Source organism: Heloderma suspectum, chromosome 1 (genome assembly GCF_057233095.1).
Source record: "Heloderma suspectum isolate Gila_16-S chromosome 1, 16-S_ref, whole genome shotgun sequence".
Lineage (NCBI taxonomy): Eukaryota > Metazoa > Chordata > Lepidosauria > Squamata > Helodermatidae > Heloderma > Heloderma suspectum.
Genome location: NC_139458.1, coordinates 246,922,410 through 246,942,206, shown reverse-complemented (window position 1 = coordinate 246,942,206; position 19,797 = coordinate 246,922,410). Strand labels below are relative to the sequence as shown.

General features: G+C 41.9%; 1 protein-coding gene across 8 annotated transcripts in view; it reads left to right on the top strand.

Moving 5' to 3' along the window:
• WDPCP (WD repeat containing planar cell polarity effector) overlaps nucleotides 1–19,100 on the top strand; it is a 303,153-nt gene extending 284,053 nt beyond the window's left edge. For all 8 annotated transcript variants that reach the window (XM_084823159.1, XM_084823110.1, XM_084823149.1 and 5 more), the window contains 3 exons: nucleotides 11,334–11,419; nucleotides 12,695–12,723; nucleotides 15,570–19,100. In XM_084823159.1, the coding sequence (XP_084679285.1) occupies nucleotides 11,334–11,419; nucleotides 12,695–12,723; nucleotides 15,570–15,620 (166 nt within the window). In that variant the 3' untranslated portion in view covers nucleotides 15,621–19,100. The remainder of the gene's footprint in view (nucleotides 1–11,333; nucleotides 11,420–12,694; nucleotides 12,724–15,569) is intronic.
• Nucleotides 19,101–19,797: the final 697 nt, after the last annotated feature.

Sequence of the window (19,797 nt, the reverse complement as noted above, 5' to 3'; positions counted from 1 at the left end):
ATGCTCTAATAAAACATTTTGTAGTATACTATTCTGAGTGTCATGCACCAGCACAAACTGTCACCCTGATAGAGAAGCCTTACAATTATTTTTACACTAATCCTACCTGACCCAGCCTAGACTGACCTTATTTACTCACATCACAGTCTTTTTATTCATATTAAACCTGGCACTGTGAGAGAACATGTAGCATAAGCGCACCAGACCTATTTCTGCATCTTAGATAGAAATATAGTACTTTGAGTACTTCTCCTGCATGGAGCTCTTAGGTAGATTTATATGTATTAGATAAAAGGGGCTAAGTTGCTTTTATCCCCTTCTGGGCTTTTCATGTTTGTTGACTTTAATAAAAACCAGAAGCAACGTCTTCTTCTAAGCCTTTTGGATATATACGAAATCCTCCCAAGCACCGGCCAATTTTAAAGAAATGTCCAATGAGGATGGACAGTTTTAAGCTCTTTTAAAAACATAAAAATAGAAGGGTTACAGCAATTTGGCAGCCAAAAAAGCAATTTGCAGGTCACCATGGAATCTGTAGCTATGTGTAGGAAAGCTGATCAAGAGACTATGGAAAAGATAATGGAGCTGGAGAGCAAAAGGATCTCTCCATTTTGAAACTCACCTAATCTGGTCTCCAATGAAGTTCCTTAGTTTCTTTTCCTGAGCCAATAAGGCTTAGTGGGATGAGGTGGTTGCATTATTGTAGCTTTAGCATGGCTCAGAGAAAGCTGAAGAGCTGCAAGGTTGCTATAGATTCACAGCTGCTTACATAACCTTCATTCAGTTCAGTTCAATTTATTTGTTTCGGCCATTGGTCATAAAAACCATAAAAACAACAGAACAAGAACCAATAATATAGTAAAACCAATCAAGTAGTAGAATAGCCTTCATGGTACTGAGACTAAAAAACACCGGAGCACAGAACGTATCCAAAAATTATATCGTCTCCAAGAAAAGGGGTTGTTTACATTTAGACCACATTTTCAAAGGCTAATGCAACTTAACACTACACCAGCCAGCAGATTAGTGTGCAGTTACATTAGAGCACTCACATTCCCAGGCTTACCACTTAATTGCTCCAAATGAGAAAGAAGTGTGTGTTTGTTTGTTACATTTATATTTCACCTTTCCTCCAAGGAGCCCAAGGTGGCGTACGTGATCCTCCTCCTCTCCATTCTATATCTGCTGGAGGGCATTCCAAGACTTTTGGGTTAGCCCCTCACTGGACGACAGGCAGGGACCAATCAAAAAATATCCTCTCCACTGGGGAGAGGCAGATTGGCAGGGCAGGCAGATCGGCCCTGCCTGGTGACGGGTCAACAGGGTCTTTGCAGGGCTCTAGAAGCTCAGCAGTAGTTTTTAAGTGTTTTTGACAGGATTTTTTATTTTTTCTCTTCATATATTTCCTCCTTTTTCTTCACGTTCCAGCTTAACAGCCAAGAACAGGGTCAGCGTTCACTGGAAGTGGTTTTAGCCATTGTTTCCTAGTGAGGGAGGGCTACCCACACTGGCTGTCGGAGGTTTACCTCAGAACATCTCACAGGCTAGGCCTTCCTGAGTAGGCAGACCCCATAGGTGCTGGTGGAAGTGCCTCTTGTGCTGACCAAGTCCAAAGTTCTCTCAAACTGGGAGGAGGCTGGACTGTCCGGTGGACATTGCCACCCTCATTTGCCTCGGAGCCAGCGGGCCTGACATGTATAGCCCTGCCCATCCCTGCTTGGATCAAGCATGGCTCTCAGCTCTATTTTCTTTTTTGGTGTGCAAAGCACTCAGACCTTCATTGCCCAGCCCCTCGCTCTCCCTAACTGGGAAGAGGTTGGCCCTTGGGCTGGCAGTCATTGTAAGCCATGGAGGACACCGCACTACCGCTCACCCACAGTTTCCCTAACCAGGAAGAGAGTGGGTTGTTGCGTGTTGATTTTTTTATCTTTGGCAGTGCAAGGGTCCAACAGTCGAGTGGCTACCATCCCTCCCAACAAGATACCGGGGAAACAAGTCTCATTTGCATGCAGATCTCCCCCAAAACTCGCTCCAATCTCCCCCTAACCAGGGCTCAGGAGAGCTGAGGAGTCCAAAGCTTAGGCCAGAAGCATTCATGAGGGAGCAGGTGGAGCTATCACTCAGGGATGACCCTTCCCAGTGTTCTCCTCAATGGCCTGTGGACTCAGTGTATGAAATGGCAGGGTCATTCTCTGAATCTCACCTATCTGACCCAGGACCTCACCTTAGTGGGGATCTGGCCCACCCCATCTGGCATGGGTTAGACAATTGGCTTTAAAAGAGGTTAGATCCAATGTTCCACAGGCAGGAGAAGGGGAGAGAACCTGCCTGTTCCTCTTCAGGATGCCATAAATCCCATAAGGAAAAAGAAAGAAGTCTAGTCACTCTTTAAGGAGCAGATCTATGCGTAGGAAAGGAAAGAGGGGGCACAGATCTCCTTCTCTTTTGTCTTCCTCATCACACAGTTCCTTCAGACAGTCTGCCTCTCCTGAATCTCTCTAAGAAGAGGAAAGGCCAATGAAAAGGAGATGTAAAAGTCCCCCCCCTTCACCTTGTTCCCCTGCTCCTGCCTTCCAGGGCAACAAGGAGGGCATGACCAGGGTTTCTCATAGAGAACAGGCCTTCCCCTTCCTCTTGCCAGAACACTCAGAGGTTTCAGTAAATTTGGAAGGGCTGGAGGAGGAGGAACTTTCAGAAGAGGATTTAGAGATGGATACCTCAGTGCACCAGAGGCTTTTTCTTCTCGAAATTTTCCCCACCTTACTTGCCAAGGCCATTGATATTTTGAAGTTGGGAGACATGGGTGACATGGCTGCCTCCTCTGATGCTCCTCCTCCAAAAGGAGCCAAGGGGGTGACCCTTCAGGGTTCTCTCAAAAGTTCCTTTTCCAGACATTATAGGCAAGGTTCAGAGGGATGAATGGGCCAGTCCAGCTAGGGGCAAAGCTTCCCTCCTGGTGGCCAACAAGCTTTATTCTTTGTTGGAGGTGATTACAGACTCTCTCAAAGTACCACTGGTGGATGCTCCGGTGGCAGCTCTGGCCTGCTCTGATATCCCTACTGAGGGGGAGGGCAACCCTAAGCATCTCTGTGACAACCGGGTAGAGGCTGCTCTGTGAAGGGTTTTTGAGGCCTCAGCTATGGCCTTAAAGGCCTCAGTTACCAATTCTATCTTTGCCTGGGCTGTATACCTGTGGGCAGAGGACCTTGCAAAGTTGGAAGAGGCACCTAAACCCTCACCTCAGGTTGGGGGACAACTATCTATACCCTTATTTAGACAACATACTTATCAGGTCCCCCTCCCTTCAGAAGGGAGGATGTCAAGACGACAACAGGCTGCTTGCAAGCCCATGGCTTCGTAGTCAATCTAGAAAAGAGCTTCTTGATTCCATTGCAGTCTCTGGAGCACTTAGGAGTTCTAGGCACAATCTAATTCTGAATGTTTCTTACAGCAGAGTGTCAATAGAACATTCGTATGGCAATATGCACCATGCAGGGGGGGAAGCAGGCAGTCCTTGGACTGTCTGATGGGGCTCTTGGTTTCCTGTCAGGAACTGGTGGCATGGGCACGATTGCACTGCAGGGAGCTGCTGGGATTTCTTCTTCCCCTTCAGGAAGCAATAACATGCAAGTTGAGACAGTCTCTCTCCCTCAAAACCACCAAGCATCATGGGTTTAGTGGTTGGCTCCCCAAAGACTCTCCAGGTCCAGTCAAGATGGTGATCACCATGAATGCAGGCCCGTTGGGTTGGAGGGCTCACTTCATGGATCAGGTAGCTCAGGTTCTGTGGTCTGCCCAAGAGTCACAATTCAGTATCAACTTCCTGGAGCTAAGAGCAATCAAGTTGGCAATTCATCACTTCCACAATCAGATCAGGGGCAACCACGTGCTTATGCGAACAGACAATGTCTCAGCCAAGGTGTATATCAACAAACAGGGATACAAAATCTTGAGTTTAAACAAAGAAGCAGTAGAGATTCTCTACTGGGTGGAGGATCACCTCCTTTCCCTATGAGCAGTTCATCTGGCCAGGTTGGACAGCAACAGTGCCAACTAGCCCATCAGACAGACAGGACAGGACACAAAGTGGAGGCTTCATCCTTGGGTGTTCAAGCAGCTGACACCGCATTCCAGGCAGCCAAGGATGGTTCTTTTTTCTATGCCAGAGAACACTCAAGTGGATCAGTTCATGTCAAGACATCCGCATCCACTGTCAGCAGGTGTCAACACCCTCTCCCGCCCTTAGCCAGGACGTATGCTGTACAGTTTCCCCCTGATTCCCCCCAGGTCCGCCTACTGGTGGCAGGGGTGATTCTGGTTGCTTTACATTGGCTGAGAAGGCCATGGTTCCTGGAGTTAGTGGACATGTCAATTCAGGATTGTTGCCCACTTCCTCCCAGCAAGAACCTACTCTCCCAAGGTCCCATTGTCCATCTCCAGCTGGAGATGTTCCAGCTGAATGTTTGGAGTCTGAACGGCAGTGACTCAATAGTTTAGGGTATTCAGAAGTGGTACTGAATGTCCGTCTTGCTTCTTGTCGTAGCTCTACTGACAGGATTTATAACAATACTTGGAAGGCCTTCTTCACCTGGTGTAGGGCGACCGGTAGGATTCCCAAAGAGGATGATACAACCACTGTTTTGGAATTCCGTCAAGCTGGTCTGCTGGAAGGCCTTAGTACCAGTATGCTCAAATGCCAGGTGGCTGCCCTAAGCACCATACTGAACTGTAGGGGGAAGCGGCCTTTTGCCAGTCATCTTCACATTCAGAGGTTCCTACAAGGAGCTGCTACAGTACATAGATTCCCCACATGGAATCTGAATTGGGTCCTAAAAGCTCTCATAGCTTCTCCCTTTGAGTCGCTGTTGCCCTATTCTCTTAAAATATTGACTTTAAAAACTTTTTTCTTGTGGCAATCACTTCTGCTAGAAGAGTTTCAGAATTGGAGGTGCCATTTTCAGACCCTCAACTCTGTATTTTTCATCAGGACAAGGTGGTACTAAGAACGGATCCCACCTTTCTCCCCCAAGGTCAACTTGGTTTTTCATCAGCAGCAGGAGGTGGTTCTGCTTTCTTTATGTCCCAAGCATGGCACAAATTAGACATGAATAGAGCCCTTCACTTTTGCCTGGATAGGATAGTGTCTATCCGGAAAACCAAGGCCTTGTTGTTTCTCACCAAAGTTGTTCTTTGGGATGGAAGATTTCCTCTTCTACCATTTCCAGATGGCTAAAGGAATGCATTGTCTTAGCTTACCAGTCACCGGGTTTCCTCCCCCTGGAATTATGGCACATTCCGTTAGGGAGGCAGCCACTACAGAGGCATTCAGAGGTAAAGCCACTTAGGCTTCTCTGCACACCTTTGCCAAACACTATAAGATTGATGTCTTCTCCTCAGTGGACGCTGCTTTTGGTAGATGGATCTCGCAAAGAGTTCATGTCCAGTGAATTGTACACCTTGATCCCTCCTGAGGAATATACTGCTTTGGCACATCTCAAAGGTCTTGGAATGCCCTCCAGAAGATATAGGAAAAAAGGAAGTTTCTTACTGTGAATTACTGTTTTCTGTATCTTCTGGAGGGCATTCCATCCACTCGGGTAGCTGGCATACCTGTTTTATTCTTTACAGGCTTTGCCTCCACCATACATGTGGGGGGTTGTAGGTAGTTTTCTTGTATCCTGGTTTAATCCTCTTCCCTTGTTTTCGCTGTTTTGTTGCATTAGTTGGAGTTGAGTTGGTGGCCTCTTCTATTTGGGCACTTAGTTCTAACTTTCATGGCTCCTTTTGAAGATGGAGTTGGTGGAGTTCCTAGCTTTCCCAGTCTGGTCTGGAAAGGTTGGTTAGCTCTTCCTCCTGGAGAGAACATTTTTTGACTGGACCCTGCCTGTTGTCCAGTGGGAGGGACTAGCCCAAAGATCTTGGAATGCCCTCCAGAAGATACAGAAAACAGGAATTCACAGTAAGAAATGTCCCTTTTTATCCTCACAACAACCCTGTCAGCTAGGTGAGGCTGAGAGTCAGTGACAGGTTGAAAGTCACCCAGTGAGCTTCATGGCCAAGTGGGAACTAGAAACTGGGTCTCCTGAGTTCTAATCCAACACTCTAACCACTATACAACAATGGCTCTTTGATGGTTTGATAGTTACAGACTTAGAAAATGATACAATGGTCCAGTTCACATGTCACACTAAGCCACCCTGGGGGATAAGCCACCATGGGTTGGTTGTTCACTTGCCAACCCACATCACTCCCAACAGATGATTGGGTGTGCTGCGGTTCAGCATGGCTTGTTTCCCTCTCAGTCCTCCAGTTTCCTGCATGTATCCCAGTGTCCTTTGTGGGGCAACTCATCTTGTTTCCTTGTCCTGGCCACCTACCCATTCCAGTCCCTACCCCTTCTAGTTTGCTGCTTTTTTCAGTGCCTCAGAATTGTGCAATTGAGGACTGGGGAGAAATAATAGGAAGAAAAAGGAGGAACCCAATAGCACAATTCCAAAGCACCAAAAAAGGGAATAAAAGGCGAACAGAAAAGTACACCAAAATATCTCCCCTTTGGCAATGTAATCTTCTGGCTTTTAAGTGTTGAACTGACACTTCTCAGTGTCCTCCACTTTTCAACACTTCCCTGAGTCTCTAGCTAGGCCAGAAATGGGAGATACTGGCTCCCCGCCTTTTTGCAGCTCCTTCTCGGAGCAGTTACTGCTGGGGTTACTTCAGCTGCCATTCTCCCTCACTCCTTCTCAGCATCAGGATGATCCTTTTCCTTCTAGAAATCAAGAAAAGGCAGCAGAGAGTGCCCCTAACAAGTTTGCCATTTTGTTAAAAAATTGCACTCCTTCGCAAGCAGAAGAGCGAATGACAGCTGCTATAAGAGAAGGCAGGATGAAATTGACAATGTATTTCCTAGCCACATTTCAAGTCTGTGGTCTTCCAAAGATGACTTACAATATCTTCCATTTCTGGACTGGCTGGACTTTTAAAAGGTGGTGAACAAGTGACTATCCTTCCAAACTGATGTTTTGGTACTGGTGGAGGGGGTGTCACTGGTGAGGGAGGCTGGAGGAGACACTGGAGAGATTGTGAAAAGCTGCACGGGCATTTTTGCTGCTCTTGCCAAACAGCTGTGTAGCCATTTGGCAGAAGCTACGGTGCCGGGTTCGGCTGTCATGACAAATCACCCTGAGAAAAAGCTAGCCTCAACAACCCTACTAAAAGCCATGGGTTCTCAGGGTGGCTTGTTGGGGAAAAATAACCCATACTGGATCGCCCATGCCAGGTCTGGAATCTGGATGTCATGGTAAGCCACGCTGACCCTACCATGGCTCATGAACCACCGTGAGGTGTGAACCCACTCGTAGTGTCGTAGGTTTGCAAATTAGTAGATATTTTCCTACCAGGATAAGATGAATAAACTGGGGTACCCAAGTTGCCCTGTGAGAGTGTTTTTTTTATTCTGATCACAATCATAGTTGCATTTGTTTGTTCAACAGAGGTCATCACAACATATATAAGTGCATGAAAAAGATACACAAATCAAATCTGGTTTCCTATTCAGTGGAAAGTAATAAATACTCTGAGAATTTTAAGCAGTAGACTTCAAAATGAAATTGTGATTGTTTATGTAAGAAGACAATTGCCTACATATACTGCTAAATTAAAAACAAAGATTAACAAGAATTAGTACATATTTTATAATATATAATTATATAGGACATATTATTGTGTTATATTTGTTGGAAAAGTTTACATTAAAGTCCTCACAAATGTTAAAAATTAGTGACTTTTTAGAGAGTTTTTTTTACCAGCTTAGGCTGGTATGGCCCTATCTGGAGAGGACAAACCTTGCTCCAGTTATCTATGCATGAGTAACATCTAGGCTGGACTACTGTTACACAATCTATTTGCCTTTAAAGACTGTTTGGAAACTTCCACTGGTGCATAACATGGGTTACCCAGATACTGGTAAGGGCAAGGCTGTCAGACTATATTGTTACAGTTTGACTTTGTTTGAGCTATCTGTCTATAGTTCAATACTTTGGGAGCATTTAGCTGCCTGTTTACTCCCTATAGCAGATAAAAAATACTTCTAAACAAAGTATATGCCTAAGATTGTTTCATGGACTGCAATCCAGGTTTTGTACTAACAAGAATTAGTAAAGGAAAATCTTGTTGATCCATTTTTAATTTTTATTAGAAATATACCTGTGTCATCACATCAAAATATAAAACATTTCTGTTGTTAAACAGAGCTCTATTAAAGATTCTTAGATTTTAATAGCTTAACAAGAAAATAATTTCTTAACCATTTCTTGTTTTTAAACTTCTAGTTTTAATACTTGAAAAAGGAGAGATCTCATTCTACGTACCAAGTTCCCAATTCAATACTGAATAGGCTGTTCTACTGACAAATATACAGGCCTGGTGAGCTTCTAATAAGAAGCTCCCGCATTCTAAAATCAGCGCATATTTTTACCTTTTCTGTGTAGAAATTACCTCATAACTAATATTATCTACTGTCCAATAAAATAGGGCTCACGGTCTTAATTCTTTCATTATTATTAGACATTATTTAAAAATTAGAACGTACATAGAAGGCTTACATGTACACCGTTCAGGCTAGATAAGATCAATTTTGAATTAAACTTTATGATAACTCTTTACTTAAAATGTGCCAATTAAACTTAAGTCTATACATTTTTATAGACATCTGTATATCAAGCTTTTTGATGTGTATACCCTACACAATATTTTTGGCTCATTAATTAATAAGTGAAAACTTTAAGGACACTTTTGACCTGGAATAACACAGTCTCAGACTTGTTCATTACTCAAATATATTTTTGGCCCAACTGATAGGACTTCATATAATTTTCTCTTTAGATATCATCCAGGTCATCTTCACAATTATTTTTATGCCAGGTACCCAGAATTCATTATGAAACTGCTTGTGAACCTGGATTCCCAGTTACCTTCAATGCAAAATGCTTAATTGCCTGGGGCTTGCAGCTCCAAGACAGGACAAAACAAGACCGCTTTTGCTGTGGAGGGTGGGGGAGATAGTTACTTCAGTAATCATTTTCAGCACACTGAGAACTGCGCCACCAACCTTTTGTGGCAGATCCATGAAAATATGACGCCTTTACTGCATCAAGTGCACTTGTTGCTGGTACATTCCTAAGACCAATTTAAAGTGCTGGTTTTAACCTTGGAACCAAGTTATTTGAAAGACTGCCTTCACCCATAAACAGTCTGCTCACACTCCAAGGTAATCTGCTGGGGTCCTACTCAGTGCTCACACCTGAGAACAATTAAGTTGGGGGGCATGGTGGACAGCTCTTTCTCAGCAGTTGCCCCTTATTTGTGGTATTGGTTACCGGTTGCGATCCACCAGGACCCTTTGTTGTAGGCCTTTAAGGGAGCCTTAAAGACATATTTTTGTATGGTGGCTTTCTGTTTTTATTGGGCTGCTGAATGGAAAAGATGTTAGCTGTAAGTATTATTGGATTTAAATATCTGTGTTAGGCTAGGGAGCAAGGAGGAGCTGAGGAACCTTATGACGAAGGTGAAAGAAGAAAGTGCAAAAGCTGGGTTGCAGTTAAACCTCAAAAAAACCAAGAGTATGGCAACCAGCTTGATTGATCACTGGCAAATAGAGGGAGAAAACGTGGAGGCAGTGACAGACTTTATATTTCTAGGTGCAAAGATTACTGCAGATGCTGACTGCAGCCAGAAGACGTTTACTTCTTGGGAGGAGAGCAATGACAAATCTTGATAAAATAGTGAAGAGCAGAGACATCACACTGACAACAAAGGTCCACATAGTTAAAGCAATGGTATTCCCCGTAGTAACCTAAGGCTGCGAGAACTGGACCATAAGGAAGGCTGAGCGAAGGAAGATAGATGCTTTTGAACTGTGGTGTTGGAGGAAAAGTCTGAGAGTGCCTTGGACTGCAAGAAGATCAAACCAGTCCATACTCCAAGAAATAAAGACAGACTGCTCACTTGAGGGAATGATATTAAAGGCAAAACTGAAGTACTTTGGCCACATAATGAGAAGACAGGACACCCTGGAGAAGATGCTGATGCTAGGGAAAGTGGAAGGCCAAAGGAAGAGGGGCCGACCAAGGGCAAGATGGATGGATGATATTCTGGAGGTGACGGACTCGACCTTGGGGGAGCTGGGGGTGGCGACGGCCAACAGGAAGCTGTGGCGTGGGCTGGTCCATGAAGTCACGAGGAGTCAGAAGCGACTGAACAAATAAAGAACAAACAACATTAGGCTAGGCATGTTGGTTTTGATCTGTTGGTTCTTAATATTTTTTAATTTTGTGCTCTTGATGTTTTATTGATTACTGGATGCCACCTTGAGAGGGGTTTTACCATTACTGGCAGTATATAACTATTTTAAATATATAAATAATATGTCAAAATCTCATTCTATCTACATGCTGCTGTTATAATGGAGATTTTTGAGATTCAGGGCTCTCAAACTATTAAGTGAAAGCTATAAAGCTGGAGTCACAACATGTCCACAAACACCTCTGTTGCTGCCCACCAGGCTCCCTGCCCCTCCTGTTTTATTTTGTTTTAAACCCTGGGATGATGGCACGCTGCAAAGTAATGACCTGGCCCTTGTGCTGTCTTTATTCCCAAGAATGCCTCTGGCTCCATATGGGCCCCAGAGGAATTCTTAGGGGGGAAAAAACATATTTTGCTCTGTTTTTGAGTTTGTTATGTGTTCACCTAGCTTTTTTTAACAGTGTGTGCATTTTGTCTGGGGGGCAGGCAGTTTTTGTAGGTGTCTGATGTGGATGGATGTTTTTACTGTATATGTTTCTGCAAGCATCAGCAGTTTACCTTCTCTTTAATGGGTATTTTATTGTGTTTTGTGGGAGCAAATATGTGATTTGGCATTAGGGGCTCAGACTCTATTTCAGCCTTGTACTCAGTTTCTTGGCCAAATTACTTGTCTCTGAACCTCATCAGTTTGCCTTCAGTGAAAGGGACATTGGAGCAGAAAACTCTGGGTTCAAAAGAGTGATTTTGTGTTTGGAGCTCAGACCCCCTCTGCCTTATATTCATGTTCTTGGGCAACTTACCTTTCTTTTAGCCTCATGAGTTTGCCTTCTGGGAAATGGGTGTTTTGTGACTAGTCAGGTACACCATGGCAGCCATTTTGTGAGGGTGCCTACAACACTTTCTCAAAATTCCAGATGTGCTCACTGCCCCAAAAAGGTTGGGGAACCCTACCTAAAGAGTACTTTTACAGTATATTATGTGACTATCTTTCTCATAATACTCTTATCCATTTTTAAAGATCCACTTTTTTCTAGGGAGACAGACAAACAGGAATGTCAATTTGTAACACAGATTTACACTGCACCGCAGATGGATAAAACTGCCTCTTGGTGTCAGACAGGTAAGTGTACTGGTAAATGTGCATAATGTATAGTATTTTGAAAACTGGTGAGCTTGACATGTCTGGAAAGTGTTTTGAGTTCAGAAAGAATCACTTGTGGGGATTCATAGTCAACTTGCAGAGTACACATCTGTAACAATGAGATAGCATCGCCTAACCAACCAAGTAGAATAAGCAGTGAGAAACAAAAGAAACTCTGGGTTCTAGGGCAAAACACATCGTTTGTGCATTAATTCATCATCACCATGAAGGAACTGGTGACTCGTGAATTAAACATGCTACTGCATATAGGTAGGATCGTAGACTGCTACAAGTCCATTTAACTCTATTGACTCTGCTAAATCATGACCACGTACACTAAGTGAGCATTATGCCTTTAACGAAGAACAGCCCAATTGCAAAAGGCAAAGTTGGATTGCAAGTTGATGCAAGTTATTGCAGTACACTGGAGGAGGAATGATATTTGCATTGTACTTCAAAGCTCTGCAGTTAATTGTGATTTTTCTGCAGGAAAAAGGAAGCTCAAAATCAAGGGCCTTGAGCTGTAATCCTAGGGCTGCAACCCTCTTACCTGGGAGCAAACTACACTGAACTCAGCGTGGTTTACATTTTTTAGTAGGCATGTATAGGATTGCACTGCATGGATGCAAACCTAACACCATCACCTCATATGCTTAGGATTACAGCTTTTTCAAAGAGTTAAAATAAGCTCAGTTTGATGCAGGTATCACAAGGGCAGACTTGTTGCTGGTTCAGCCTAGGGGAAGAAGAGAAAATTCTGTAGCTTGACAGTTTCTTTTTCCACTAACATAAAAATATCAATTGAGTGGTAAACTGGAGAAACCATGTGGCTGTGCAGATGTTTGGGACAAGTAATTAGTTGTGTGCTGCCCAAAACACCACATTTCAGACCTGTCGTGACCGGGGGGGGGGGGGGATTTTACTTTTCCACAAATACATGCAGAGATGAGGATTTCTTGATAGCTCACTCCGGCACATTCAAAGATATGGGTAAACATGAGGATAAGGAAGAAACAGACTTGATACATCATGTTTACGTAAATAAGAGGGTACTATGCCCATTGCAAAACTGCCCCAATAATATGCATGGAGTTGGCCTGTGTATATCTTTTTTGTAGACATGTAATAATTACATGTATATTATATAAAGTATATTTAACATCTGCATCTTAAAAATAAACTGATTAGTTGAATTATTATTTCCATTGTGTTTATTTTCCTAGTTCACTCAACTAATTTATCTTCTTTTTTTAGAAACTTCTGAGGAAGCACATGATGGACAGGTAACAAGTTTTCCATTTTTAAATTAATTCATTTATAATATATAACTACTTGAGGAAAAACAAACAATATCACATATGTGCAAAACAATTATATGTCTAATTATGTATAGCAAAATTAATCCTGTTACCATTCTTATTAATATTTGCCACTTTACTTAAAATACATACATTTTCCAAGCCCTTTCCACATCCAGAATATCACACTTTTAGGATAATACTATATTATTTTTTAATCATAGAATAGTAGGGTTGGAAGGGGCCTACAAGACCATTGAGTCCAACCTCTTGCTTAATGCAGGAATCCAAGTCAAAGCATCTCTGACAGATGGCTGTCCAGCCTCATCTTGAATGCCTCCAGCGTGGGAGAGCCCACCACCTCCCTAGGTCATTGGTTCCATTGTCGTATTGCTCTAACTGTCAGGAAGATTTTCCTGATGTTCAGCCGGAATCCGGCTTCCTGTAACTTGATGCCATTATTCCGTGTCCTGCACTCTAGGATGATCGAAAAGAGATCCTGGCCATCCTCTCTGTGACAACCTTTCAAGTACTTGAAGAGCACTATTATATTTCTCCTCAGTCTTCTCTTCTCAAGGCGAAACATGCACAGTTCTTTCAGTCTCTCCTCGTAGGACTTTGTTTCCAGTCCCCTGATCATCCTCATTGCCCTCCTCTGAACCCTCTCCAGTTTGTCTGCATCCTTCTTAAAGTGTGGTGCCCAGAACTGGACACAGTAGTCCAGATGAGGCCTAACCAGTGCTGAGTAGAGGGGAACTCATACTAGATTTGGAAGCTATACTTCTATTAATACAGTGCAAAATAGCATTTGCCTTTTTTGCAGCCACATCACATTGTTGGCTCATATTCGGCTTGTGATCAACAATTCCAAGATCCTTCTCGCTTGTAGTACTGTTGAGCCAAGTATCCCCCATCTTTTAACTGTGCATTTGGTTTCTTTTTCCTAGGTGCAGAACTTGGCATTTATCCCTGTTAAATGTCATTCTGTTGCTTTCTGCCCAGCGCTCCAGCCTATCAAGATCACTTTGAATTTTGTTTCTGTCTTCCAAAGTATTAGCTATCCCGCCCAATTTTGTGTCATCTGCAAATCTGATCAGCATTCCCTGCATCTCCTCCTCCAAGTCATTAATAAAAATGTTGAAGAGCACTGGGCCCAGGACTGAGCCCTGCGGTACCCCCACTCGTTACCTCTCCCCAGTTGGAGAAGATCCCATTGATAAGCACTCTTTGAGTCCAATTCTGTAGCCAGCTGTGGATCCACCTGATAGTTGTTTCATCTAGCCCACTTTGAGCTAGTCTGCTAACCAGGATATCATGGGGCACTTTGTTGACAGCTTTGCTGAAGTCGAGGTACATTATGTCCACAGCATTCCCACATTCATTTATATAACATCACCAGTGTGCATGGAGATTTTCAGAGAAGAATAGGACAGGTATCTGCCCTGAGGAGCCTACAATATAAATTCAACACAGGGGAAACAGAAGGTGGGAAGGAAGGGGGTAAACAGGGAAGGAAGATGCATTTTTTTCAGCTACACATGCTTAGGCTTGGTTGCAAGCTTGGTTGCAGCGGTAGGGAAAGGTTCGACTTGTGTATTTTTAATTTATTAGGCACACTCAAGCAATTCACTGAATTATTTTCTAGTGATAGCCAGAGTTTAATTTGAGTCAGGGTTTGCCAGGTGACAGTCCTGTACTTGTAATTTATCATAGTAGAGTGACTCTGAGCACATGCAGAGCATGTGCCCTCTCCTCTGAGCCATTCATACAATCTGGAATTAGAGTCTTGGCCTAAGAGCCCTCCTCTTTGTCTTCTAGTCAGGCTTGAGGCTTTGTAACTCTCATCTTATAAATTATGCACTGGCCATATAAGGAAATGTTAATTGGTTCCTGTTTTATAATTATGTGGATGTGTGATATAGAAGGGAGCTTTGTTGCATGGAAGAGTACAGGAAAACACTTTGTGTTGTGCAAAGAAAAAACAACTCCTTAAGGTTTGTTACTAAATGCCACCCCACTCCTTTAAAAATCCATATTCTTTACTCTCACATCCATTCAATAAAGAGAAAGGACAGGTAACAATGCTGAAAACAGAGTAAAGGTACAAAGGTATTAGCTGTTGAAATGCAGGTTCCATGCAACATTGTTTCTGTCTCCCTGTTAGAACAAATACACCATGAGATGGAGCTGCTGGTCTTTAAGATTGATCTATTCTGACATGTGAAAGTTCAAAAGAAATCCTCATGAATTCTATTTTAACTTGCCAGTACACAAATAACCCTGAAGCAGCCTTGACTTGCACACTTCTGCTGCCAATTTTTATACTTTTTAGTGAAAGTACTAGAACATATGTTGAATATTTCAGTCAGGCAAGTTCCTTTTTGTTTCAAGTTCCACGCCTAGTTTTTTTTACAGCATGCAGATTGAACCATTTGTACATAGTTACAAAAGGAAGTAGTGCCTCATTGCAGAAAAACATGTTTTTTACCAAAAACATTTATACTGTAGGCATGCTTTTGCACATTACAAAAGGTGTAAATTTTCATAAATTGCCATCTGAAAAGGAAAAAAGCTTAGCTTTTTAGAGTTTTGCTCAAGAGCTCTATAGCCACTTGAGACTTGAGCAAGTAGTCCTCCAACAAATACAATCAAGAATAAAATTAATAAAATGAAGCCAAGAAATAAAAGCAAAGATTAGTCTCTTTGAATTAAAGCTTGTAAAAGTCTGTTTGTTTCCTTGAATTTGTTTAGAAACAGAATACACATCTTCAAATCTATCATGTGTACTTGACTTATATACTGTGACGGGTGTTGTTGTTCTCTTTCTGCAGGAAATCACTGGAAGCAGCTCTGTCAAAGTGGTGCATTTTGGTCTGGTCTAAGCCAGAAATTATAATTCTTAAACCTTGAAAGAGAGTTGAAGCCTTACACACTATTTGTTGAGATAAGTGAGAGCTTTTCAACTATCTCAGATTCAGTCAGTTCTGAAATCATATTCAAGTAGTTCATCAGAAAATGTTAATTACTTTTAGTCCCAGTTATTTCTATGGGAGAAAGTTAAGTAAAGGGATTTAAAAGGGCTCAGCTCGGATTGGATTGTCCATTATTTTTAAACATGGCCCAGTTCTGAAACCCATTTACACTGAACACCAGGCTTCATCTTTACTGTGCTCCTCTGAACCTTCCATAGGAAAGCACCAGAGCGGAGCATGTGGCCACTAACCACAAAGCTGTTCCACATCAGCATTACAGATTAAGGGCATAACACCAATTCTTCTATTCAGCTTCCACTCATTACACTGGGACTTGGATGGAGCACATCTCACAAGCCCATTTTAAATTAACTTAGGCTACCCAGAAGCACTTGTTAAAGCATATCTTAGAGAGGCCATAAAATATGTTTAGCTGTGTGCTTTATTGGCTAATGAATAGGTTTGACACTTGGCTATGTTTTAAATATATAATTAATCATAATTTTGTATTTCTTTCTCTTTTGTTAGTTGTATGTTGTCTTTGAGTAGCTTTTGACTAAAGCAAACCACCACTAAACGGCTATTATTTACAAGATATAAGAGTAAGAAATTTGTTTCCTTTTACGATCAGAGTGGAGAAGGAGCAGAGGAAGAGACCTCTCACCCTCTCTCTCTCTCTCTCTCTCTCTCTCTCTCTCTCTCTCTCACACACACACACACACACACACACACACAGCGAGAGCGCGCATCCGTGCTTTGGAAAAACAGGCCTCAACTTTATTACAAGAAAGTCCAGCAAATGTTGCAGGATGTAAGTAACTACACAGCCCAAATACTGGATATAATAAAAGGAGAATTGTACAAGGTAACATTGGATGTGGATCCAGGATTGTTGCCCCTTAACCATCTCTCAAGAGGGTGACTTTTACACAGTTTAGCTACACCATTGTTCCAGGTCCACAAAACCTAATTGCCTTCTAAGAAGACTCAATGATGCCTATCCTTCTTTGCTCATCTATGCCTAAGTTCCCATATGTTAGAAAAACCATAAATTGAAAAGCAATTCTACTTACAGTGAAGCAAACAGCACTGTCCAGAGATCACCTGCAGGGTTATGAAGGCAACAAACAAACAACTAGGGATCTCAAAGAGCAGTTGGGGATCAACTAACAGTATGCATAAAATTCTGCTAGAGTAAGTGAGTATAAAAGACTCATGCTGAATTGGAAAGTGGACTTCAGCTTCAGTCTTTACATGGTTTAGAGGTTGATCAACTTCACCTTCTCCCCAATTCTTAGGCCATAGGCACTGTGTGAAGCCAGCCAAGGTGACAGGATCTTCAGAGGGACTGCTGAAAGAAGTCCTGAAGAAGCAGACCAGCCAAGTATATGGACAGCCCACTCATTTGCTTCTCTGCCTCCTCAGCTAACACAATCAGAAACATAATAAGCTAATGGCAAGATCAGCAGTTAAAAGAAATCTAAATGTCTCAGAATGTTCTACTCCTCCCCACATTATATGACAGCAGATTTGAATTTCCACTTAAGGCTCTGCAATAGATAGTCATATTCTAATAGGTAACATCTTCAGTCAGGATATCTTTGCAAAAGTTCAGCCTTTAACAGTCAGGACAATGTTCTAAAGAAAAATGTTCTCAATATTCCACTCTACCCCTATCAGTTGAATAACCATTATTTATTTGAATAACCATTATTTTGTCTTTTAAAAAGCTAAGCTTCTAAAGAAGTAATATTTTGCTTTTCCAGGCATTGACAGAAAAGAGAATGAGAAGGAAACTTATGTCGTATTTGTCATAACAGTATATTTGTACTGCCATATTAAGAATGGCTTTTCCCCTGCATTGTTTAATACATTCTTTCCAATGTAGGCTGAAGTAATTTGTAATATTATATAAACTTAATCTTGGTCACCCATTTTAAAAATCAGTATTACTTGAAGTTATATTCTTGAAGTGTACTCGTGCCAAATAAAGAAATGTAAACTGATTTTTAATATCTTGCTTTTAACAGACTCTTTGTCAAATCTGCATTTAAGATGTTTGTTTTTTCTAGGTTGTCATTTAAGAAAAAAAAACCCTTTTAAAAACTGTACAAGACAGGCCTTGTGGATGATAGGTTTAGTAGCAAGAAGGGGGGAAATAAAGCATAGAGACTTATCAGTAATAGTCAGATAAATGCATTAAATCCATGCTGAAAAGCTTATGTCCTCAGCAGAGGAAAGTAGTAAAATGCGTAAGATTCTCAACACTCAGTTGTGGTGGTGATGGGGAAAATATTAGTAATGCAAGAGCTATGAGAAAGAGCCATCATTAAACATGTAGTATTCCTATATAGCTGTGTATAAAACAAAATGTTTTATATGCTTTCTCACAATTATTTGAGGAGAGCATATGGTTCATAAGATATTAAAAGTAAATGCACTTTCTGAGGTAACTGCAGTCCAACAACAGACCAAGGGAGGCTTTTGCTTGTTCAACCTAAGGATGCCGAAATGTGTTACTTAGCCATAGAGCTGTTTTGCTGAATTGCAGCCATATTTATGTCAGTACAAGTGATGGTCTAAATGAGGGATTAATCTGACACCAGACAGTGATCCTTAATCCTTCAGTATATCATAATCTATTTACTTTGCATGCTAAGAGGATTTTGGTTTTAAAATATACAGGAAGTGATGCTAGAAATGTACTGAAGATCAGGAATGCCATTTCCTAAAATCTCAGTTTTTAATAAAATCCCTTTATGGATTTCTTGGAGTTCTGTCCTTTCAAAGTATTGAATAGGGGTTTAGCTGGCAATGGGCATATGTTTTTTTCTTTATACTGCAGGCCTACAACTGTGTTCCTCCTCCTCCCTGCCTTTTTGTGTGCATATGCTGGATATAAGACATGAAAAGAAAGGGTCTCCTACATTGCAAGTCATTTTCAGGGAGTTACACAGGAGTATTTTGTTGACAAGATCAAAACAGATTTCAGGCTCTTGGGCTTTTTATATGTATTGCTATGGAGGAGGAGGAGGAAAAAACAATTTATAAACCACACATTTTGCAAAAACATTGATTTCAGGGTGGAATTCATAAAAATGCCAATCTTCAGTACAATATTAATATAATAAAAGTTATACCCCATCACAATAAAATTGGAGAGACAGTAAGTACAACTATTCAACCAGCTAAAAACAATATAGTCAATTTAAAATGCCTGGGCAAATAAAAATGTTTTGACCTGGCACTGCAAAGAATACAACGCCTTGGGAGAGCATTCCAAGTTGGGGGCGCCACCACAGAAAAGGCCTTCTTCCTCAATGCATAATGCACCTCTTTTACTGAGGAAACTCAGAAAAGGGCCTCATCTGAAGATCTTTACACAGGCAAGTTGGTATGGGAGGAGGCACTTGTTCGGGTATTTGGGTCCCAAGCCATTTAGGACTTTAATGGTAGGCACCAGCACCTTGAATTAGGCTGAGAAGTGAATAAGCATTCAGTGTAATTATTTCAGAACTGGTGTAACATGGCTTCACCTCGATAAACCAGTCAAAATGCTAGCAGCTGAATTTTGCATTAGTTGAAGCTTCTGAACCAACTTCAGAGGCAACCCCACATAGAATGTATTACAGAATTCAACCTGGAGATTATGAGAGCCCTACAGAATGTATTGGGGCAATAACATGTTGAGACAACTCCATGGTTGTCATGGCAGCCATGAAGTTCCAAGTAGGCCCTTCCAAACTGGCCCCAGTGTGGATGTTGAAATCCCTCAGGGCAAGTGTCCTGTAGTTTTCCAACAGCACACCATGTCCCACCACAGCCAACTTGGCTGACAGACTAAGGGGCAGCAGAGTAACTGTATACTTCTCTTTGGCCCAACACCAAATACAAACACTGAAACCCAGCACTTGAACAAACTGATCTCCTGCTGAGGGAGATGTATTCCTTATAGATGAAAGCAGGACCACCTGCCCAGCCCTCTAGTCTATGTTGAGCTAGTGATGACCTTTTTAGATGATAAAGCAAATCATATGTGAGCTCTTCACTCATAAAATGGAAGAAGATACTTAAAAAATGGGATATT